Genomic DNA, 25,399 nt, shown 5'->3' with positions numbered 1-25,399 from the left:
TTTTTCACTCTCTCTTCATCGCTCTGTCACCGGGGGAAATTGGTTGTGTGGATTTATGAGGCAGAACAGCTACAATAAATGCGCTTTACAACCCGAATGAATAAGTTGTCTCTATTTTTGAATGAGAAGTGTGTCAACATGGACGCTCGTCTCCCCTCCTAGGGACGACTTCAACATTAAGGTCCTCCAGGCGTTTGTGGAGCTGCACGAGTTTGCGGACCTCAACCTCGTCCAAGCCTTAAGGTGACTTTGCTTACAACTGATATTGGAATTTGATCATGAAATGTGCAAATTTAAATATAATATATTACAGGCAGTTCCTGTGGAGCTTCAGACTTCCTGGTGAAGCTCAGAAAATCGATCGTATGATGGAGGCGTTTGCTTCCAGGTACTGCCAATGCAATCCTGGCGTCTTCCAGTCCACAGGTACACACACACACACACACACACACAATGTCATCCCTGTGCTTCTGGAGAATGCTATGATGTGCTGTGATCCTCCTTTTCTCAGCAGTGACACAAGGAAATATAATTTTTCCTCATTAGCATTCATGTCTCCAGCGGCTATAAATAAATTCCTCCATGTTCAATAATAGTCAGGAGTTCCCATCCCTCGTCTCCTCCTGTCTTGACATGAGGGGAAACTCACGGGGGGACGCAGGTGACATGCTGATGTATCATGAATATTGATGCGTCGCTGCACCAGACTTTAGTTATTGGCCATGTCAGAGCGCCGGCGAGCACATGGGGGTCGTAAATGACAGTACGGATTGATTGAGGTGGTTAGCCTGTAGAGGGATGGAGGCTGGCAGGAGTGATGATGTGGCTTCATGGGATCAATGGAGCAGTGTTTGTCTTCATAGGAAGGGAATAATGAGGGATTTCCGGCTTCCATCTTATATAAACACCTTTCACGATGATGAAGTTACACGAAGTGTAGATACAGTTGCACTGTATTTGGTAACACTTTACACTTTAAGTTATGAGTATGAGTTATGACCTACCCAAACCTACCCAACGCGAACTCTAGTTCTAGTTCCGCAGTAACTACTCTACTCATTAATTCACCAGTAACTACTCTATATTTATGTGCATTAGTCATTAGTTCCTCATTAGTTTTTTTATTAGTTCCTCAGTAACTACTCCACTCATTAATTCCTCAGTAACTACTCCACTCATTAATTCCTCAGTAACTACTCTATATAGTATGTGCATGAGTGATGAGTTCCTCATTAGTTTTTTATTAGTTCCTCAGTAACTACTCTAATGCACATAATTATAGAGTAGTTACTGATGAATTGATGAGTAGAGTAGTTACTGAGGAACTAATAAAAAACTAATGAGGAATGGCTAATGCACATACTATATAGAGTAGTTACTGATGAATTAATGAGTAGTCATTAGTTCCTCATTCGTTTTTTTTATTAGTTCCTCAGTAACTACTCTACTCATTAATTCCTCAGTAACTACTCCACTCATTAATTCCCCAGTAACTACTCTATATAGTATGTGCATGAGTGATTAGTTCCTCGTTTGTTTTTTATTAGTTCCTCAGTAACTACTCTACTCATTAATTCATCAGTAACTACTCTATATTTATGTGCATTAGTCATTAGTTCCTCAGTAACTACTCTGCTCATTAATTCACCAGTAACTACTCTATATAGTATGTGCATTAGTCATTAGTTCTTCATTAGTTTTTTCATTAGTTCCTCAGTAACTACGTAACTGCTCTACTCATTAATTCATCAGTAACTACTCTATATTTATGTGCATTAGTCATTAGTTCTTCATTAGCTTTTTTATTAGTTCCTCAGTAACCACTCTAAACATATGTACCTTAGTTCCTCAGTATCTACACTACTCATTAGTTCCTCAGTAATTACTCTATATGTATGTACCTTAGTAATTAGTTCCTCAGTAACTACTCTAAATGCATGTGCCTTAGTTCCCCAATAACTACTTTACTCATTAACTCATTGGTAGTTCTTCAGTAACTACTCTCAATTGACGTGCCGCAGTTCCTCCGTAACTTCTACTCATTTGTTCCTCAGTAACTACTCTATATTTATGTGACTTAGTCATTTGTTCCTTGTGTTCTTTATTAATTCATCAGTAACTGCTCTAAATGTATGTGCCTTAGTTCCTCAGTAAGTACTCTAAATATATGTGCCTTAGTCAATACTTTCTCATTAGTTCCTCAGTAACCACTCTAAATGTATCTGCCTTTGTTCCTCTGTAATTATTTTATTCATTAACTCCTAGTTAGTTCATTAGTTCTTCAGTAACTACTCTAAATTGATGTGCGTTAGTTCCTCAGTAACTACTCTACTCATGTGTTACTCTGTAACTGTTCTAAATATACGTGCCTTAGTTCCTCGGCCACTACTCTGCTCTTTAGTTCTTTGTTAGTGCTTCATTAGTTCCTCAGTAACTACTCTAAATGTATGTGTCTTAGTTCCTCGGTAACTACTCATTAGTTCTTCATTCGCTCCTTAGTAACTACTCTAAGTGTATGTGCCTTAGTCATTAGTTAATCATTAGTTCTACATTGGTTCCTCAGTAACTACTCTAAATTGTTGTGCCTGAATTCCTCAGTAACTACTCTACTCCTTAGTTCCTCAGTAGTTCCCCAGTAACTGTATTTTTGTGTACCTTATTGTAAAGTGAGACCAGTTATTATTATATGATTGAATTGATTTGTTGCTTTACTGCAAACTAGGTTCATCCAGGGCTGATTCATTCAGTGTTGACTCAATGTGTGTTTTTACCTCCACAGACACCTGCTACGTCCTTTCCTTTGCCATCATTATGCTAAACACCAGCCTTCACAATCCCAACGTCCGAGACAAGCCCCCTGTGGAGCGCTTCATCTCCATGAACAGAGGAATCAATGAGGGAGGGGACCTCCCGGAGGAGCTACTCAGGGTAAGGACTTTAGGAAACGTATCCCAGTCTTGACTTAAAGAGCAGTTTGATCCACCCCCTCATGGCAGCATCATTTCAGTGGAAAAACAGGCACCATGTGTTTTTGAAATCAAAGCATCTTGAAAGGGGAAACTCGGTCTGTCAGTGTCGGCTCATCTGTCGACGTAAATTCATGTTTTTTTTTTGTCCTATCCAGAATCTCTACGACAGCATCAAGAGCGAACCATTTAAGATCCCTGAGGATGACGGCAACGACCTGACGCACACGTTCTTTAACCCGGACAGGGAGGGCTGGCTGCTCAAATTAGGTTTGTGTGCATCCATCTTACACCTTTTAATTGCAAGTGCTTGCTGTTCTTATTGATATTGACCACTCCTCCTTCTGCTTTCAGTACCTTTTACAGTAAAAGGAACTACTTTTAACGGTTGCGCTCTAGTGTCACTCAACTAGTCTTAGGTTATGTTCAAGTGCTGTTTATTACTTGGTTGAAGGTACTTAATTTCGTAAACACACGGAAATGCGAGTGATTCAGATGTTTTGTGTTCATATTAACATGTCGCATTTGTTTGGTAACGTGAACGACCACATCAAAACATCATACCCTGCATCATACAACATCATACCCTGCAGTGTGAACGTAGCCTAACTGATTTTTTAATTGAAAACTTCTGAAAAGTCTCAAATTTTAAGCAATTAAATATTTTATTTTAATTAAAACACTTTTTTGTGTACATTCACTATATATACAAGGCTGGTTCTTTTCAGTGGGTAGTTTGCCTTTTAGATTTATACATGTTTCTGAATGCTATTTTTGTCCTAAAAAACATTTATTTCTAGGATTTTATTCATTTTATTTATTTTTATTTTAGATTAATTGTTACATTTTTTTATGTTTTAATTTTAAGATTTCTTTAAGGTTTTTGGCTTTTAATTTATTAATTTAATTTGAATCTTATTGATTGTTATTATCATTATTATTATATTATTATTTTGGGCGACTCCAAATTGTCCATAGGTATGAATGTGAGTGTGAATGGTTGTTTGTCTATATGTGCCCTGTGGCTGGCGACCACTCCAGGGTGTACCCCGCCTCTCGCCCGAACACAGCTGGGATAGGCTCCAGCACCCCTGTGACCCTCGTGAGGATAAGCGGTAGAAAATTAATTGTTATTATTTTGAAAATATTTTATTAATATTAACTAAATATTAATATTAATAGATTTACTATACTATACTATACTATAAACACATTGGTCACACTCCCAAGACAATGTTACAGCAGCACAGGAGGAGGGAAGGTGTATAGCTTGTACCCTGGCACGCCCATATAAGGAAGTCTGACTCATTGTGACATCATAGTGTGCCAATGCTAGAAAAAAACTCCCTGAAACCGAGCTTTCAGAGCGCAAACCTCATTATCTGAAAACTTTGGCATGGTTAAACATGACAATCCAACATTCTATCTACATTTATTGGTCAGAAAAATGGAAAAAGCATAATAGTCTGCTTTAATGAAATGATGCAAAAGTCATCACTTTCCGTCTTGTAACATTTGCATCCTTGGCTATTCATAGCCATGGTTGTTTTTAATCCCTGTGTGTGAAATTGTGTATTTAATTGGGTCATGTATTGTATAATTACCGTCGTAAATAGGCCATTTTAAAAGCTAATGATTTGAATTGGACTAATCTCAATAGAGATGCTGCATGAACAACATGACTGAATATGTTTATGATGCTATTTCCAGCTAGCGAGTACATTGTTTGCTTCCATGTGGTTTTCATTTGGACATGACCGCATTACACTTACGCAGCTGTACAAGTTTCCTGCTTCTTTACTATGAAGCATCACCACCTTTTACAAGGTGCCCCCCCCCACCCCCCTTTGGAGTGACTTTTATGTGTTTTTCACTGTAAACACAGTGTCTGTGTACCATTTGTTGTTGTCGGAGAAGCAAGGCACTGCAAGTGATGATTCATTAACACATCTGGCACTCACGTACCTCTCCACGTATAGAAACTAGCGAGTATGAATGCAAATATAGCTCTATTGTGCCTCACAGCTTTAACATGATTACGTTATGGTACGCTTCCTCCCTCCGAGCCATTTCTCGCACCAGTTCTTGCCATAATATCTCTTAATTTGCCTTTAAAAATAAACCTCGGAGGATGTGAAAAGATTTTTTTTTAATGCGTGTATGTACACAGAGCGGAAATTAGGCTGTGCTGAAAATTCAATAGCTGGAGTTTATTGAAATGGAAGGAAAGTTGGGTGAAAAAACAACACATATATACTTTCATGGGGATTTGGATGTGTGCACAAAGCATTAAATGACAATAGATGATCACTTCCTGTCTGCTTTTCTTCTTGCCATCAGGCGGCAGAGTGAAAACCTGGAAGAGGAGATGGTTCATCCTGACCGACAACTGCCTCTACTACTTTGAATACACCACGGTGGGTCACATGACAAAACGTTTGCATGCACGCTTTCATGGGTTTGGTTTCCTTTGAATGTATGAAAAACGCTACAACGCCTCAACAGTCAAAAACAGAAGTTTTAATCCACTAACTTTGTGAAGTACGTTTTGCTTTGTCTTTGGATTTGATACCAAGTGAAGTGATACCAATGACGGCAACCGTCAAAAAAAAAAAAACAAAGGTTAACCCCTTACCTTTTTTGCCAAAAATTAACACCTCCACAAAGTGAAATTGTCTGCACTTTTTGGGTCTTGTGGGACCCGTGATTAAGGTGTGTGAAGTTTCCACTTCATTTGGGAGCAGACAAGTGCAGTTTAAGCAAGTTGGCACCCCCCTCCCAAAAAAACAAAAGTTTGGAAGTAATGATTTTTTGCCAAAAATCAACACCTCCACAAAGTGGAATTTTCTGCACTTTTTGGGGTCCTTCTGGGACCCCCCATGAGGGTGTGCAAGATTTCCACTTCATTTCGGAGCAGTAAAGTGCAGTTGAAGAAAGTTGGAAAAAAAAAACCTAAAGGTTAACTCCTTACCATTTTTATGGAAAATCAACAACTCTACAAAGTGGAATTTTCTGCCATTTTTGGGTCCTTCTGGGACCCCCGATGAGGGAGTGGAAGATTTCCACTTCATATGGGAGCAGAAAAGTGCAGTTCAAGCTAGTTAAAAAATAACAAAAAAACGAAAGTTTAACCCTTTACCATTTTTTTATGGAAAATCAACACCTCTACAAAGTGGATTTTTTTTCACTTTTTGGGTCCTTCTGGGACTTCATTTGGGAGCAGTAAAGTGCAGTTGAAGAAAGTTGGAAAAAAACAAGACAAAAAAATGAAAGGTTAATAACCCCTTACCTTTTTTGCCAAAAATCAACACCTCGAAAAGGTGGCATTTTCTGTCATTTCTGGGTCCATTTGTGGGTCCCCCCATGAGGATGTGCAAGGTTTTCACTTCATTTCAGAGAAGAAAAGTGCAGTTGATGCAAGTTGGACCCCCCCCCAAAAAAAAAACAAAAGGGTAACAACCCCTTACCATTTTTACTAAAAATCAACACCTCTACAAAGTGGAATTTTCTGCCATTTTTTGGGTCCTTCTGGGACCCCCCATGAGGGTGTACAAGATTTCCACTTCATTTCGGAGCAGTAACGTGCAGTTGAAGAAAGTTGGAAAAAAAACTTAAAGGTTAACCCCTTACCATTTTTTATGGAAAATCAACACATCTACAAAGTGGAATTTTCTGCCATTTTTTGGGTCCTTCTGGGACCCCCGATGAGGGTGTGCAAGGTTTCCACTTCATTTGGGAGCAGAAAAGTGCAGTTCAAGTTCAAAGTGCAGTTCAAGTTGAAAAAAAGAAGGGTTAACCCCTTACCATTTTTACCAAAAATCAACACCTCGAAAAGGTGGCATTTTCTGCCATTTCTGGGTCCTTGTGGGTCCCCCCTTTAGGATGTGCAAGGTTTTCATTTCAGAGAAGAAAAGTACAGTTGATGCAAGTTGGACCCCCCCCCCCAAAAAAAAAAAACATAAGGTTAACCCCTTCCCATTTTTGCCAAAAATCAACACCTATACAAAGTGGAATTTTCTGCCATTTTTTGGGTCCTTCTGGGACCCCCCATGAGGGTGTGGAAGGTTTCCACTTCACCCACCTTGAATGTAAATGTATACATGGTCACGTGCTATGTATTGATTCAGGCATGTGTGTTAAGATTATACGAGTGTCCTTGAAGTCTCGTGTTCCTGAGCTGCTACATCAGCACCGTACTCCCGCTATATTATCCTCCAGGAGGCCATCGTTATGAGCCATAGCTCACACGTGATGGTCCCCAGTATCAGGGCCAAAGTCATGGGCATCAGACTGGATCTATGTCCTTCTTCGGTATATTCACTGTGCTTTCCTCCCGTCAGGACAAGGAGCCTCGTGGGATCATTCCCCTGGAGAATCTCAGCATCCGGGAGGTGGAGGAGCCCAGGAAACCTGTGAGTGCCGCCCCCCCCGACTGACCAATAACCAGTCTGTTATTAGCCGCAATAACCGTTCCCCTGCTGCTTGTCATGGTCGTCACGCAGAACTGCTTCGAGCTGTACAACCCAAACCACAAGGGCCAGGTCATCAAAGCCTGCAAGACGGAGGCGGACGGCCGCGTCGTCGAGGGCAACCACGTGGTCTACCGAATATCAGCACCCACGCCGGAGGAGAAGGAGGAGTGGATTAAGTCCATCAAGTAAGTGGTGGAAAATGACAAAGGAAGACAGAAGTATAGTATTTAGAGTAGAAAATTTCAGTTTATTATTAATAAAAATTCAAAAAAACATTCCCATAAATCCATAAATACTTCATTTCAGTTAGTTTTACTTGTAAATAAATAGTTCACCCAGCCCATAGAAGCCACACGGGATCTCCCCCTCCTAGACCCACCACCTTCGGGGGCAAACATAAGGGTCCGGTGCATTGTGTGTTGGGTGGCGGTCAAGGGCGGATGCCTGGGTGACCTGGTCTTCAGCGGCCAAATCTGGTTCTTGGGACATGGAAAGTCACTTTTCTGGTGGGGACAGAGCCTGAACTTGTGCGAGAGGTCGACCCACAGTTTGGGTTTTGGAACCCAAAGTAGAGGGGCTCATCGAGAGGAGCCACTTGGGGTGGCTTGGGCATGCCCATCCGGGACAAGGCCCGGGGCAGACCTAGGAGACGCTGGAGGGATTATGTCTCAGGGCCTGGGAACGCCTTGGTGTCCTCACGGTGGAGCTTGAGGTTGGGACCGGGGACCGGGTAGTCTGGGCTTCCCTGCTGAGACTGCTGCCCCCGTGACCCGGACCTGGATAAATGGGTGGATAGTTATTTTGATGTAACTTGTTTATATCGGGAGAGTTGTCTAGATATTTCTTTCAAAGTAAAAATGATGCTTAAAATGTATCTTTTTAGTTGGGAACTGATATTTTCTTGAAACTTACTTATGTCTAATCTTTCTTATGGTAGTTTCCATGTCTATGTAACTACAGAAGAATATCCCATGTGCCTTGAAGGGTCAGTCCAAATGGTCTAAAACACTTAGTTGGGAACTGATATTTTCTTGAAACTTACCCATGTCTAATCTTTCTTATGGTAGCTTCCATGTTTATATAACCATAGAAGAATATCCTGTGACCTTGAAGGGTCAGTCCAAATGGTCTAAAACTCTTAGTTGGGAACTGATATTTTCTTGAAACGTACCCATGTCTAATCTTTCTTATGGTAGTTTCCATGTTTATATAACCACAGAAGAATGTGCCTTGAAGGGTCAGTCCAAATGGTCTAAAACACTTAGTTGGGAACTGATATTTTCTTAAAACTTACCTAAGTGTTAAGATTAGACATAGGTAAGTTTCAAGAAAATATCAGTTCCCAACTAAGTGTTTTAGACCATTTGGACTGACCCTTCAAGGCACACGGGATATTCTTCTATGGTTATATGAACATGGAAGCTACCATAAGAAAGTTTAGACATAGGTAAGTTTCAAGAAAATATCAGTTCCCAACTATGTCTAATCTTTCTTATGGTAGCTTCCATGTTCATATAACCATAGAAGACTATCCAGTGTGCCTTGAAGGGTCAGTCCAAATGGTCTAAAACACTAAAAGGGTTTAACCCTCCTCATACACCCCAAGCCACATGTTGGATGCTAAAGGTGCATCATTGATGGTACTTGCAAAGCAGACGCAATTTGCGGTGGCCAATTTGTTGTTTGGTGAAATTGGGTTACGAACACGAAGAAAGGTGTGGATGTTGGCGGCGGGAAAAGGGAATCAGATATATGCACGGTAGGATGTGCGTAGGGGGGGTGGTTGAGCCCTCTTCTTGCTTTGTAGTGGCGCTAACAGGATTTAGCATCAGCAGCCGTGGAACTGGGTTCCTCCGTAGAGCCCCACTGGCTTCCTTCTCCATCAGTAATCTCCTGCACCATTCTTTGCTTTTCTTTATGGCACAAAATCAGGACAAAGAGTGTGTGATTGCGTTTGACTACATGCTTGGCTGCAGGAGAGCATCGCTTGGTGGTGTGGTGGGTGGTGGTGGTGGTGGGGGGGTCCTCAGAAACCATGGAAACCAAACTAGGTCACTGCACAAACTTCTTTCTGTTTTTCCTTTAATCTAGTCAAAGCAGCATGTGCTTACATTAACACATCAAAGATACACAAGACCCCTCCTCTCGTGTTATTTCTCCAGGGCCAGCATCAGCAGAGACCCCTTCTACGACATGCTCGCCACCAGGAAGAGACGCATCGCCAACAAGAAGTGAACGCAAGCTCATTCACGGACAATCAATCAAGCCACACGGTGCACTGCAACTACACGCAGCCTCAATGCGGAAGACCAAAAAAAAACCAAAACAAAAAACAAAAATGGCCTCCAACTGAGAGAGGGGGCAGCACATAGTATGTGGACTTCTTGTGCACACTGCTACCGGGTTTCAGGTGCATATTTATCTTTGTGTCATGTGTGAGATTATCTCCACCGTGCTGCATGACGGGTGTCGTCAGGGAAGTTTGGAGCGTGCAGGTTGGCGTTAGGTTTAGTTTCGACAGGAAATAGACAGTCTGGAGTCAGCTGGACTGATTCTATTAGCGAAGGGCAAACAATTAGCAACTGTGCATACCTTTTATTTGACTTGCAAAGGCGGAGTGATTTCTTTTATTATTTTTCCTTTCCTACCAAGGAGTATCGGGGCCCCCCACTGAAAAGAAGATGCATTATGAAATGTTATTTTTTATCAGAATATTCATTATATTATGTGAAAAAACTAATGAAGTCATATGATGACAAAATACTTCTAATTTTACTTTAAACACATTTAATAATAATAATTTATAAATATTAATAATAATTTCCTAAACATGTGAGAATATTGGGAGAAAAAGTTGAATTATTACAAGAAAAAAGGAGAATAAATTAGTAATGTTAATGGGGATTTTTTTTTAAGATAAAAAAATGTACTTTTAAGAGTAAAAAAAAAAAGTAGCAATATTGGGAGAAAAATGTGTAATATGAAGGGGAAAAAAGTAGCATTTTTACAAGAATTAAATGATAATTTTATGAAAATAAATCATAGAAAATTAGGAGGAAAAAAAATAATACAACAAGAAAACAAGGTGGAATTTTCCTGGGATGAATTCCTACAAATGAGAGAATGAAGTCGGAATTTTACAATATAGAATAAAAGTTTTTGTCAAGGAGAAAGTCATGAAGGAACAACAAAAAAAATCATAACTACATGGAAAAGGTACGAATATAATGACTTTTTTTAAATCTTAAAAATATGACTTGTCCCATAATAAATTTAACATATTTTATCATGTGATTTTTTTTAATAAATACATTTTCTAGTAGAAATTACTTTAAAAAAATCCCCCCAAATCATGATAAATATAAAAAAATGTAGTCTCATAGTAGTCTATGATGTAACCTTAACAAATAATTATACTTTTAAATTATAATTATACTACTATATAAAAATATAAATATATATATATATATATATATATATATATAACTCAAATCCAACTTTTTTTCTCCATACATAAAAAATATGAATTTACTGTCTCATCAGTCCACTTTTTTTTTTACTTCTTTTTTACTTCTTTTGACTGTGCCCTAATTAGGGATGTCCGATATCAGTACCAAAAAATGTGATATCGGTTGATATCAGTATGAGATATTTTCTCCCGATATGTAAGAAATTCTGTATACAACACATATGTGTTCATGTCATGTAACACATATCGTTATCGGAAATTGAGAGTTGGACAATATCGGCATATCGGACATCCTCATACTTCCTGGTGATGTCCAGTCTCATACAAAGCTAGCGTCCCAGTGGGGGGGCACCAGTCCAGTTAAGCTTTTCCCCTCCTTTTCCTGTCTCTGCCCTGTCCGTGAACGTCCACATGTTGTTGTGATGATGTTGGCATGTAACCCCACCGATCTTTGCTTGCTTTTTGTGTTCCTATACGACAATATAACCTGACTATCATTTTTTTGAAAATTATATTTATTTCAATTTGTGAACCGCCTGTAAAATGTGCGTATGCCTAAGTTATGTATGTATATATGATGTATATGTTTATGTATGCACACCAGTGTTTGCACCTAATGGTTGGCATCAGTTTGGGGTGGTCTAGTACAAAAAAGCCTTAAACATAATCCTAAAAGAATCTCTATATAATAATAGTGTGATGAGAATATTGGTCAATAACTGACATTGCTGTTTTAAAAAGCCATGACTGATGTGTGTGGGAGATGCATTCAAGTAACCGGTTATGATTATAGTAAATCAGGTATGATGATGGTAATGATGGTATGTCCAGAAAAATGATAAATGAGTAGTTTTCTATGTGATTGTAAAATTCTAATAATGAAAAGCCTTGTGGTCAAGGCGCATTATGGACTTCTACTGCCCCCTGTGGGCTGATAGTTGCATTAACTTTTCTATTCTCATATTATGTGAACGCTATTGGTCACGTTTACGTGTATCTTACATAAAGTATACATCAAGCTTACGACAGATGCATTCATTATTACATATTTGCATGATTCATGAGCATTAATTAATTATACAGGTCTGTGTCATACTCGCATGCTTTCTTTTAAATAATTAAATTACACATTTGGACCTAATTAGCTAAAATAAGAGGACATGAATCAGTAGCGACATGAAGGAATCATTGAGATTAATGAGGAAAGCGCGCCCTCTGCTGCCTATACGGTGTAACAACAAACTACCCAGTTAAAAAAAGCAAAGGTGTAGGTTAAAATGTCATCATCATTGATGCTGGAGATGTACAGTACTAGACTCACCAGCAGGACCAGACCCGGGTCACAAAGACCATGTAGGAAATCCAGTGATTGCATTTTTGCAATCACTACTCAAACACAGCAAAGCACTCCTGTCTTATAGTGGATCTTTGATTAGGGGGTTTTGCAGTGGGTACTTAAAAACAGCATAGCACTCCTGGTTTATAAAGGATCTTTGACAAATGTTTTGAATTAGGACCTCAAAAACTGCAGAGCGCTGTTGTCATATAGAAGATCTTTGGCAATCGTTTTTGCAATAGGTCTTCAAAAACAGCAGTGTCTTACAAAGGGTCTTTGGCAAGCGTTTTTGCAGCAGATCGCTCTTGTGTTATAGAGGATCTTTGACCAGTGTTTCTGCAGTAGGTCCTCAAAAACTGCAGAGCGCTGTTGTCATATAGAGGATCTTTGGCAAGCATTTTTGCAATAGGTCTTCAAACACAGCAGTGTCTTACAAAGGATCTTTGGCAAGCGTTTTTGCAGCAGATCGTTCTTGTCTTATAGAGGATGTTTGACCAGTGTTTCTACAGTAGGTCCTCAAAAACATCAGAGCTCTTCTGCCTTATATAGGATCTTTGACAAATGTTTTGCAGTCGGTTCTCAAAAGCAGCACAGCGCTACTGTTTATATAGAGGATCTTTGACTAGTGCTTTTGCAGTCGGTCCTCAAAAACGTCAGAGCTCTTCTGCCTTATAGAGGATCTTTGACAAGGATTTTTGCAATCGCTACTCAAACACAGCAAAGTGCTCCTGTCTTATAGTGGATCTTTGATGAGAGGTTTTGCAGTAGGTACTTAAAAACAGCACGGTTCTGCTGTTACATAGAGGATCTTTGACCACTTTTTCTGCAATAGGGCCTCAAAAACATCAGCGCTCTTCTGCCCTATAGAGGATCTTTGACAAACATTTTGCAGTAGGTTCTCAAAAACCACACAGCATTGCTGATAGAGGATCTTTCAAGAGTATTTTTGCAGTAGGTGCTCAAAAACCTCAGAGCTCTTCTGTCTGATAGAGGATCTTTGACAAAGATTTTTGCAATCGCTTGTCAAACACAGCAAAGTGCTCCTGTCTTATAGTGGATCTTTGATGCAAGGTTTTGCAGTAGGTACTTAAAACCAGCATAGCACTCTTAGCACTGCCTTATAGAGGATCTTTGACAAACATTTTGGAGTAGGTCCTCAAAAACAGCAGTGTCCTACAAAGGACCTTTGACCAGCGTTTTTGCAGCAGATCACTCTTGTCTTACAGAGGATCTTTTACCAGTATTTCTGCAGTAGGGCCTCAAAACATCAGAGCTCTTCTGCCTTATAGAGGATCTTTGCTGTTTTAGAGGATCTACTGCAAAATGTTTGTCAAAGATCCTCTATAAGGCAGACGAGCTCTGATGTTTTTGAGGACCAACTGCAACTTTGTCAGAGCGTTGCTGTCATATTAAGGGTCTTTCACAAGTGTTCTGCAGTAGGTCCTCAAAATTAATCAGCGCTCTTCTTCCTTATAGAGGATCTTTGACAAACATTTTTGCAATTGTTACTCAAACACAGCAAAGAGCTCCTGTCTTATAGTGGGTCTTTGATGAGGGGTTTTGCAGTAGGTACTTAAAAACAGCATAGCACTCCTGCTATATAGAGGATCTTTGACAAATGCTTTGCAGTAGGTCCTCAAAAACAGCAGAGCGCTGTTGTCTCACAAAGGATCTTTGACAAGCGTTTTTGCAGTAGGGTCTTAAAAACTTTTCTTCTTATAGAGGATCTTTGAGTATTGGTTTTACAGTAGGCCATTAAAAGCAGCAGAGCACTCCTCCCTTTATAGAGGAGCTATGAGTGTTCTTGGAGAGAATCCTTGACTAGCACTTTGTAGTACTGTAAGTCTATAAAAACAGCAGAGCCTTTGATAACACAGTACGGTATTATATAGACAGCCGTCATGTAATCCATTGATTGTCAAAGAGTGGTACGAGTACTACTACGAGTAGTCCCATTGTTTGTGGAAGATGCAGTGATGAAGACAGACAAGGAAGTGTTGTTACCCACCAGTCAAGGAAGCAGACCCTCCAGAGGCCAGAGTGCAGCAAACACCTGATGTCGACGCCCTCCTCCAGGTGGAACCAGTAGTCTGTACGGATCGCCACCCCCCAGCAGGGCTAAGCCGCTAATGGCAAACACACTGCTGAGCGAAGCCAAGGCCTTCCTGCTGCATGCACCCTTGGCAACAACATCCACTGCAACAAATGATGACAAAGATGAATCGGTACCTACCACTGGTAGTAATCATGTCTGCTTTCATTACGTTGCATTCACATGCAATCATTATTTAGTGTCATATAATGACTATACAGCATAGCTATCCTATATTTCCAGATTTCATTTGATTTTTTCCATTCTATCTGTAATAAATAAATGTTAAAAATATAAAAAAATATTAAATATATCATGCTATGTTCATGTTTTTGGTTTCACATTATTATGTATGATAGCAATTTGTCTTAGAAAGTATTCACCTAGAAAAAGAAGTGCTGTCTTATATTCAGGGTCGTTTTGTATTTGGGTCAGTAGTACAACAAACAACAGATGGAAAATACTATATATTTTTTAAACAATCATAAGAAGAAGAAGATGCTTACCTGCTAATGATTCATTCGGAGTTTATGATGTAAGGCGTGTGAAGAACCTTAGGTTTGGATCTCCTGCTTGTGTGGGAGAACGAGCCGAAGATTCCTGTGAGTTTGAAGGCAACGCGATGCCTTCAGTGTCTCTTCATCTCCTGCTGCTCAATGCAAAAACACACTTTACCAGAGAAAGAAAGAGACAGCGAAAGAGTGAGAGAATGAGGAGGAAAGTGTTTCAGGACCAAGGGCAGCTCCCTAATTGTACATTATATTGACTGTATCTGTGTTTCCCCTTCAATGAAGGCTTCCCCCCACAGTCCAAAAACATGCATGGACTCTAAATGTGCGCTGTGATTGGCTGGCGACCAGTCCAGGGTCTACCCTGCCTCTTGCCGGAAGTCAGCTGGGATAGGCTCCAGCATAAATTCCATAAATCAATCAATGAAGCCACTCCCGGTAAGATTGTGGGAGGTTTCTCTCACCTTCCGGACCAGAAAATATCTGTAGAAAAAATAAAGTTTCTGCCATTATTGGGTCATTTTTGTAAAGTGAAACTTTTTGAAAGTTTTTTTTTTTTGTGATAAAACAGTGTTTTGAATCATATCAATTCTGTCATGTACGACTTGAACTACCGTGTACTATACAGTATATATCGTACTTTTTGATCAACAAAAAAGCCACTTCCTGTTCAGTTCAGTGTTTCCTTCAATTGAGTGTGTCATACAAGAACAAATCAATCCCACACTGACAAATAGGTGCATATTTTTCCTATTTTATTCATACACAGTATCAGCCATAGAACACAATGAACAGAGGAACAAGAAGAAGAAGAGTCAGGTGAACAAAAGCTGGGAAAGCAGTGAGAGGAAAAGAAAGAAACACCCCTGTGGGTCCGACTTTAACCTCTTTGTGGTGTCACAAAAACTGACTGAGGGATGCAAAACTTTCCAAAATTCCCGTGTTAATGCCCCCATGGAAAGATTCTTTAAAACTTACCAGGAACTTTCCACCCCTCTTGAGGCGCCATTTTTGCTGACCTCACATTCCTCCTATAGAAATTCTCAATGTGAGACATGTAAACATTCTCATTTTGGTCCAAGATGCAACAGTTGCGTTATCACAGATGACTTGTCGTTAGTCACTGAAGCTCAGTAGACGTCTTAATAGTTCAAAACAAAACCTACCGGAAGCAAGACGAGTCTTTTTTGTTTTTTTTTGGCACCGGCTTGAAGAAAGAAGCGATTGTATAGAAGAATTGGAGCTACGTGACATGGATGAGACAATGAACAGAGATTCAACGGCATGCTCCGCCTCGGAGGAATACTCTGGATCATGCAAAAGGTTCTTGGTCATGCTTCGATCACGCCTCGCCTGACACGCATGCACACACAGGAAAAGAAAATCCTCCATGCTTTACTCGGACTCGGAATGCTGCGTTAACACGATAGGACTAGGACTAGTCAGCAAAGCCAAATCTCATCTTTCGGGGTGGGGGGGGGGGGGGGGGGGGGGGGGGGTGGTCAAATATGTATAGAAATGTTCCAAAAAAGCACATTCATTTCTTCGTATAAAACTTCTTTTGAGCTTATTTACAAAAATTAGGAGGAGAAACGCTTCTTTTTGTGGAATACAAACATTTAGGCGGCGTAGGATTACAACACAGCACTGAATCCTAATGCTCATACAGAGTGAGAAAATAAGCATGCAGCAGCTGTGTGCATACAAAATAGCTTCTTTACCAGATAACACTGTTGACTGTTGTGTTGGAACAATGTGCGGGTCTACAAAAATAACAACAGTCTGGGGATGATTCATTAGCGCAAACTGCAAATGGGACGAGTCATCCATTTTGGCACGCATGTGACAGCATGTACTGTATACTATCTCTCTGTTTGGTTGCAAATGGGGACGATATACAAAAGGATAAGACGATGCTTTTGTGGTGCCTTGCTGCTTGTTGCAGGAGAAAGGGGAACAAAAGAAAAAAGTGGGGGTGTCTATGCAACGTGGCCTCCGAGTGCGCTCCTCAGTCATATCTGCACGCAGGATACATAACGTAATACCTAGATGTCAGAACTTTGCAGAGGATTAGATCTTCGAGTCAGCAGGTTGACAGTCCGAGCTCTGCTTTCGCTCCTCCTCATACCACGCTGTGCAGGGACGGATGGATGAACTGAGGGTTGATGTAGGAGAAACCCGCAAACTCGCTCTGATCGATGTTGGCGATCACCAGCTGGTCCGGCGGGGTCAGGACGGGCTGCGTACGTGTGAAGAACTTATCAAAGTTTTCAGCTCCCTTGCCGCACTAAGGGAGAAAGAGAAGATAGAAAATAAATACCACTTATTCATTTGGGTCGGGGTGGGGGTATGTTGGAGCCTATCCCAGCTGATTCCAGGCCAGAGGACTTGTCGCCAGCCAATCACAGGGCACATATAGACAAACAACCATTCCAATCACATTCATACCTATGGACAATTTGGAGTCGCTAATTAACCTAGCATGTTTTTGGAATGTGGGAGGACACCCGGGTACCCGGAGAAAACCCACATATGTATGGGGAGAACATGCAAACCAAATAACCCATTCAGTCCATACACCACTGCAAAATAGCAGGTCACAAACAACATTAAAGTCATCACACAGCAAACTAACACACAAATGTTATAACTCAGAATATAGAAAAAATTTTTGGGCTTGTGGGTCATTTTATATTGGCCTACGGCACATGTAGAACCCCCCAAGCAATTTTTTTTTCCAGTATTTGACCCTCACTGATTTTGACACGACCCGGGTTCAATCCCACCCTCGGCCATCTCTGTGTGGAGTTTGCATGTTCTCCCCGTGCATGCGTGGGTTTTCTCCGGATACTCCGGTTTCCTCCCACATTCCAAAAACATGCTAGGTTAATTGGCGACTCCAAATTGTCCATAGGTATGAATGTGAGTGTGAATGGTTGTTTGTCTATATGTGCCAGGTGATTGGCTGGCCACCAGTCCAGGGTGTACCCCGCCTCTCGCCCGAAGACAGCTGGGATAGACTCCAGCACCCCCCGCGACCCTTGTGAGATAAGCGGTAGAAAATGAATGAATGGTTTGGACACCCCCGCCCTAGCATGAGATGATGAGAGCAAATAACACACATACCACTTTGGGCTTAAACGGTGGTTGGATTTCCCTGTTGGCCAGGCGTTCCCAGTCGATGCGTCGGAAGAACGCCTGCTCCCTGATGTCCCTCTCGCCCTCCGGCCCGCAGCCGAGACGCTTTGAAGGATGCTTGGTCATCAGCTAGCAGGCACGGGCGACCAAAGTGTGATGTCATTATTTATTATTATTGTACAATAATATGAGTAGACACAGGAAATTGTTTTTTTTTGCCCCACAGCTCCATTTTCAATTTTCACATTTGCTGATGAGATGTGAAACAAACAGTAAAAAGGCAGACATATTATCTCCTAAATAATGGATGTTGGATCATATCATCTCAAGTGTGTGAATTAGCTCAGAAAGCTAATTTCCTTTCCTAAGCGCAATATATCCGCCATGACTGCCATTTTAACAGGTCCTGTATGGTACGTACCCCTTTGCAGATGGACACCGCTTCTTTGGACATGGACTTGGGGTAGGACACATTGTGTTCCATGATGGACTGGAAGAGCTCGTCCTCGTCCTCGCCATCAAACGGTGGCTGGAAAAGGAAACAGCATTAAAAAAAAATATGTGAGACAAAACAAAAGCCGGTGGTGCTACAGCAGCTTGAAAAAAATAAGGAATAATTGATTCTTATAAGCTGCTGTGTTGATTTCAGCCACTTTAGTGTGAAACGGATTTGGATTGCATGTAAAAAGAATGGTGGAGGAATCAGGAAAATACTAGCACTGATGCTAACATTGCTAAATATTCATGTCTCCCCAACTTTTTCATTTTGATACAAAAATATGCATACAAAATATTTTATACAAAAATAATCTTTAGATAAAAATATTTTTAGATTTCCAAAAATATAAATATATATATTAATATATTTTAAAAAATATATAAAAAATAATTCCCACTAAGAAAATGTATGTATATCAGACCTTTTATTTCTACACAAAAAATAAAAATTAATGTATAGTATAGAATAAAAATATAGTTTAGATGAATAATGAATTTTCCATATTATTTGAAATATTATTTAATATTTATTTAAAAAAAAACAATGGTGCTAAATATATTTCTCATTAATGGATAATGTTGTATCGGTAAATCCAATATAATTGATCTCACATCATTCCTAGTGGCTCAATATTGGATGTTGCTATGATATGCTGTGATGTGACACCCAACACCCTAGTCCTTTATTTCTTTGGCAGTTCTTCCTGACCGCCATAGCTTACCTGTCCTGCCAGCATCTCATAGAGAAGAACTCCATATGCCCACCAGTCCACTGATTTTCCATACGGCTGGTAGGCTATAATCTGATAAAGAACAGAAGATGAAGATGAGTCCAGTCTTAAAAAAAAAAAAACATCATCCAAACGCGGCTATTCAGACAAGCTAACAAAGGAGCTTTTCTCCTATCATCCAATTTACTGTCGCACATCTCACTCCCACGCCTGCACACGCACAGATGCTCCAAAAAAAGACCAAAATTGCAGCTCAATTTGCACGAAAAAGTATCAATTTGTGCCATTTCCTGAATTCATAATCAGCACAGCAAAAAGTACAAAAATAAGAAACTGATGTTAAGTAACAATTTGTGATTTTTCGGTGCTTTCATAGAACAGGAGGACACGATATGGTGATAACAACAACTAGTTGAATAGAGGCTGAGGTGTACTCAACGACAGAGAGCACCAGGCATTTATTAGTTTATTTAGACAACACATTTTCATGAAAATATCTTCTAATTTTTTAACAAAAAAAATCTGTATTTTTAATATTATCAATTGCAATAATATAATCATCATTAAATGATTATTAAGCATTATTAATATTGGTATAATTTCATAAATATAAATTATTATTAATTGCAACAGTATACCATATGCAAATAAATTATTATTAATCACTAGTAATATTGGCATTCTATTTTATTTAACCAGGAAAATAATAAATATTAAAAATAACATACAAATAACAAATAAATAAATAGAATTGGTATTAAAAAATACAATAATACTAATGTATTCTTAATAATATTAATATATGTATTATTAACATTATAAACTAATATTAATATTATGAAAAATTACTAACACTAATTAATATTTTAAATAATATTGATATTATAAAATAATATTAATAACACTAATCAATATTTTAAATAATATTGATATTATAAAATAATATTAATACTACTAATTAATATTTTACATAATATTGATATTATAAAATAGTAATATACTAATTAATATTTTACATAATATCAATAATACTAACAGTAATGACATACTATCAAAATAAAGAATTATTAAAAATACACTAATATTAATGTATTTTTAATAATAATATATGTATTATTAATATTATAAAATAATAATAATACTAATTAATATTTTACATAAAATTGATATAAAATAATATTAATAATACAAATTAATATTTTACATAACATTAATAATACTAAAAGTAATGTCATACTTGTCATAAAATAAATAAAATTGGTATTAACAAATACTGTACATGAATAAAAATGTCGCCCAAAGACAGCTGGGATAGGCTCCAGCCTACCCGCGACCTTACTGAGAATAAGCGGCATAGAAAATGGATGGATGAATGAATAATAATTCATTGCACCAACAATGTGTTGATTTAGATTCGGATATAATGCTTAGTATAACCGTACACGACGTCTACTCCTGTAAATCCAAAACATGGCGTCTGTAGCTGTCACTACTTTGTCAGTGTTTTCCTCACCATGGACGCCTCACCTCTGGTGCGATGTAATCAGGCGTGCCGCAGAAGGTACGCGTGCTCATGCCTTCGTACATGTTCTCCTTGCACATGCCAAAGTCGGCAATCTTGATGTGGCCCTCGGAGTCCAGCATCACGTTGTCCAGCTTCAGGTCCCTGAGACGGCAACCAAACATGACGGGCATTAATCATCAAAAATGAACATTATTATCATCATAGAACTCTGGTAGGTTCCAAAGACATGGACCCAAAATATTTTTGGGACTACACCAAAGTGTGAACCGACCTCATAGTGACCCACCTGTAAATAATTCCTTTTCGGTGCAGGAAAAAGAGGCCGACTGCAATCTCGGCTGCATAAAACCTACAAAAAAAAGATGAATAATAAATAATAATAATGACTTGGGGGTCAGATAGTAAAGGAACAAAAACCTACACTGCTTGCGGCTCCTTGAACTTTCCCATACGTTGGATATGATACATGAGGTCTCCTCCATTAATGTACTCCATCACAAAGTACAGTCGATCCTAAACACACAAAGTCGGAATAATTTGGATGCTGTAGAGGTGTGATGAGCATTCTCTCACACACACACACACACACACACACACACACACACACCACAGTCTGGAAGCACGAGTGCAGCTGCGTGAGGAATGGCGGTTTGTCTCTCTGCGCCAACACTCTCTTCTCCACCATGGTGCACTCCACATCGTCGTCCTGGATGACCACGTCTTTCTTCAGGATCTTGATGGCGTACAGCTCCTCCGTCGATTTCATCTCCGCCAACATCACCTATCGAAGGGAAAGAGTTTGAAGGTTAAAGGTCACACATATAAGCATCAGTCTTAAGTCACTTTTTTTATCAAAGGTATTTTTAGTGTTTTTTGCATTTTACGCTTCTTAACTTCTTTTTACAATTAATATTATTACAAAATGTGATGTATGTCTTAACATTAATGGTGATTAATTTATTTTTACACTTGCATGACAGTTCGTTCATTCATTTTCTACTGCTTATCCTCATGAGGGTCACGGGCGGGGTGCTGGAGCCTATCCCAGCTGTCTTCGGGCGAGAGGCCGGGTAAACCGTGGACTGGTGGCCAGCCAATCACAGGGCACATATAGACAAACAACCATTCACAGTCACATTCATACCTATGGACAATTTGGAGTGGCCAATTAACCTAGCATGTTTTTGGAATGTGGGAGGAAACCGGAGTACCCGGAGAAAACCCACGCATGCACGGAAGAACATGCAAACTCCACACAGAGAGTGGAATTGGACTCAGGTCTCCTAGCTGTGAGGCCTGCGTGCTAACCACTTGTACACCGTGCAGCTGAAGGTCACACATAATAAAAAAAAACACAGATGTATGGGGTTCACCTTGCCGAAGCTGCCTTTCCCCAGCAGGGCCAGGAAGTTGAAGTCGCTCAGACGAAGACGCTCAGTGTTTCCCGAAGGGAGGCTGAAGCGTCGGTGGTCGGACGGCGTGATGACTTTCTTCCCGTGGCCGAGCTTGGCTTTCTAAAGTTACATAAAATATGCAACATTTGATCTTATTTTGTAACGCAGCCGTCACGGAAGTCAAGCAAATCAAATCTTATGAGAATCTAGTAGGAAACTGTACAAAAATAAACAGTATTAAGTTTCAGTTGCGCCAAAAACATGGCTTTTGTTATACACTAAATACAAGATACAGTTGTGTGAAAAAGTTAAATGTTTCAGATCATCAAACAACACAACTGAACACAAAAATACATTATTATTTTTAAGGAACAGTGGTGAACCTTCCCAGGAGTTGCCGCCCAACCAAAATGACCCCAAGAGCACAGTGACGACTCATCCGAGAGGTCACAAAAGACCCCACAACAACATCCAAACAACTGCAGGCCTCACTTGCCTCAGTTAAGGTAACACATACACATTGGTTAAAAACTGTTCCAAGACCAAAACCACTCCTGAACAAAAATAAGTCATTAAGGCTCAGAAAACATCTTTATGATCTCCAAGGCCTTTTGGAAAATGATCTGATGAAACAAAAGGTGAACTTTTTGGAAGGTGTGTGTCCCATTACATCTCATCATACCAACAGTAAAATATGGTGGTGGTAGTGTGATGGTCTGGGGCTCTTTTGCTGTTTCAGGACCTGAAAGACTTGCTGTGATAAATGGAACCATGGATTCTGCTGTCCACCAAAAAAACCCTGAAGGAGAATGTCCGGCCATCTGTTGGTGACCTCAAACTGAAACCATCTTAGGTTCTGTAACAGGACAATGATCCAAAACAGGAACCACCACAACCAGGAAGTCCACCTCTGAATGAAGACTTAGGAGTGGCCTAGTCAAAGTGACCTGAATCCTATTGAGATGCTGTGGCATGACCTTAAAAAGGAGCTTCATGCTGGAAAAACCGTCCATTGACTCATTGCAAGTTATCACAAACACTTGATTGCAGTTGTTGCTGCTAAGGATGGCCCAACCAGTAAGTTTAGGGGGCTATCACTTTTTCTACACAGGGCCATGGTAGGTCTGACTTTTTTCTCCCTTAATAATAAAAAGTTTCATTTTGTGATCAGTTGTGTTGTTATTGACTAATATTTAAATTAGTTTGATGATCTGAAACATTCCAGTGTGACAAACATGCACAAAAATAAGAAATCAGAAAGGGGGCAAAACACTTTTTGACACCTCTGTATATGTCAGTTTTTTTTTACTTTTTAAAGTCTTATATTATGCATGAAATCCCACTAAAATTTCATAAGAACAGACTGAGACAAGGGTCATAGTTCAAACATGAAAAAAAGGTCAATAACATCTTGTATTGGTTAGAAAAATCACACAAGGAAATCAGCGCATTACGAAGGAGTATTAGGGCTTGGTTGGGGGGGTGTGGGGGTATATATGTTCATTTACAAGAAAGAAGTCAGAACATTTAGAAGAAAATGCTGAAATATTGTAGGGAAAAAACATGGATATGTTTCCTTTTTAAATATTACAACGCATGTTCTACGTAATATTAAGACTTAGGGTTATTCTGATAGTCTCTAAAAAAATGTTTAGAATCCTGCAACATTGTCGTAAAAATTCCCTTATAAAGCATGACGACATTATTTTTGCAATATTACAGTGAGAATCTTGTAAAATTCAGACTTTTTATCATAATATTAAGATTTTGTTTGTTGGAAAATTCTGACTTTTGCTCGTATTATTATAACTTTTAAGATAAAAACTTTTTTTCTGTAAAATTCTGACAATATTCTTATTTTGTGTAATGCTATGCATCACTTGGGTACGCAGAGCCTATCCCAGCTGTCTTGGGGCGAGAGGCGGGGTACACCCTAGACTGGTCTCCAGCCAATCACAGAAAAATATGACATTTTTCATAATATTACGCCTTTGTTCTTTCGTACAATTTTGACTTTTTAAATCAAGCCAAGTCATTATTGACTTGAATATTTGAATTTTCAATAGTCATATTATTTTGTATGACTTTTGAATTGTGACTTTGTTCATGAAATATTCCCATTTCTTCAATTCAATTAATTTTCTATACCGCTTATCCTCATGAGGGTTGCGGGCGTGCTGGAGCCTATCCCAGCTGTCTTCAGGCGAGAGACGAGGTACACCCTGGACTAGTCGTTAGCCAATTGCAGAAAAATATGACATTTCATAATGTTATACCTTTGTTCTTTGTTATTTTTTTCGTACAATTTTGACTTTTTTTTTTTTAATAAGTCAAGTCAAGTCATTATTGAGTTGACTTTAAATGTCACATTATTTTGTTGAGTTAAAAATTATATTGTATGACTTTTGAATTGTTTCTTCAATTCAATTCATTTTCTGTACCTCTTATCCTCACGAGGGTTGCGGGCATGCTGGAGCCTATCCCAGCAGTCTTCGGGTGAGATCATAGAATCATAGAAAAATATGACATTTCATAATATTACGCCTTTGTTCTTAGTTGTTTTTTTCCCCACACACTTTTCCCAGTTAAGCCAAGTCATTATTGACTTGACTTTAAATGTCACATTTTGTTGACTTAAAAAATGTATTGTATGACCTCTGAATTGTGACTTCGTTCATGAAATATTGCCGTTTTTGATTCTCATAAAATGAAGACTTCATATTGCAGGTCATGTGACTTTTTCCTTGTAAAATGACATTTCATACTTTTTCTCACATTTTTTTCCCCTTAGCGCTAATACTCAGCGTGATCCCCAGTACTCCTTCGTGATTTATTGACCTCGTACAATGTGACAAACTCATGTATTAACACACAGACATCACATCTAGATAGATAAATACGTGGTTAGTAAGATTAAAAAATACTTCAGGAGTGAGGAGATCATGACGTCAGAGTGGTGAAAATGAGAATTTAACCAAGTGGAACCTTTTTAAAAGTGTTATTTTCATATAATACCTTACAGTTATCATAATATTGACTGAATTCACAACACTGGACATGGATGTGTCCACTATGTACATGTTGGTTGTAAGGTGAGGGGTGGGGGGGTCAATGTTGAAAGATCCCCTGTAGTTCTAATGACTGGCTTGAAGGTCTTTCAAGAACAGCACAAAGCAATTAAGGCCCCGCCAGCTCGCATCACGGTCTCACCCGTTGACTGCATCAGAGTAACACGTTGCCAGGCCAACCATTTGTCTATAACAGGAAAT

General features: G+C 39.3%; 2 protein-coding genes across 5 annotated transcripts in view; one reads left to right on the top strand and one right to left on the bottom strand.

The window, feature by feature from the left end:
* LOC131103073 (cytohesin-3) overlaps positions 1-11,930 on the top strand; it is a 45,106-nt gene extending 33,176 nt beyond the window's left edge. For 3 of the 4 annotated variants that reach the window (XM_058048978.1, XM_058048976.1, XM_058048975.1), the window contains exons 6-13: positions 163-243; positions 314-426; positions 2,780-2,928; positions 3,125-3,236; positions 5,307-5,383; positions 7,307-7,378; positions 7,469-7,623; positions 9,601-11,930. In XM_058048978.1, coding sequence (XP_057904961.1) covers positions 163-243; positions 314-426; positions 2,780-2,928; positions 3,125-3,236; positions 5,307-5,383; positions 7,307-7,378; positions 7,469-7,623; positions 9,601-9,673 — 832 coding nt within the window. In that variant the 3' untranslated portion in view covers positions 9,674-11,930. Of the gene's footprint in view, positions 1-162; positions 244-313; positions 427-2,779; positions 2,929-3,124; positions 3,237-5,306; positions 5,384-7,306; positions 7,379-7,468; positions 7,628-9,600 lie in introns of those variants that run through there. The other variant, XM_058048977.1, reaches the window with a different exon arrangement.
* A 4,402-nt stretch (positions 11,931-16,332) lies between these two features.
* prkcab (protein kinase C, alpha, b) overlaps positions 16,333-25,399 on the bottom strand; it is a 103,516-nt gene continuing 94,449 nt past the window's right edge. The window contains 10 exon segments of the mRNA XM_058048973.1: positions 16,333-16,995; positions 16,997-17,131; positions 17,971-18,111; positions 18,404-18,511; positions 19,203-19,283; positions 20,739-20,877; positions 21,023-21,085; positions 21,158-21,249; positions 21,344-21,517; positions 22,110-22,250. Of these exon segments, the coding sequence (XP_057904956.1) occupies positions 16,915-16,995; positions 16,997-17,131; positions 17,971-18,111; positions 18,404-18,511; positions 19,203-19,283; positions 20,739-20,877; positions 21,023-21,085; positions 21,158-21,249; positions 21,344-21,517; positions 22,110-22,250 (1,155 nt within the window). The 3' untranslated portion in view covers positions 16,333-16,914.

This window comes from Doryrhamphus excisus, chromosome 15 (assembly GCF_030265055.1).
Source record: "Doryrhamphus excisus isolate RoL2022-K1 chromosome 15, RoL_Dexc_1.0, whole genome shotgun sequence".
NCBI classification, from domain to species: domain Eukaryota; kingdom Metazoa; phylum Chordata; class Actinopteri; order Syngnathiformes; family Syngnathidae; genus Doryrhamphus; species Doryrhamphus excisus.
The sequence above is the reverse complement of the archived record's forward strand: the minus strand, read 5'-3'. Positions and strand labels throughout refer to the sequence as shown.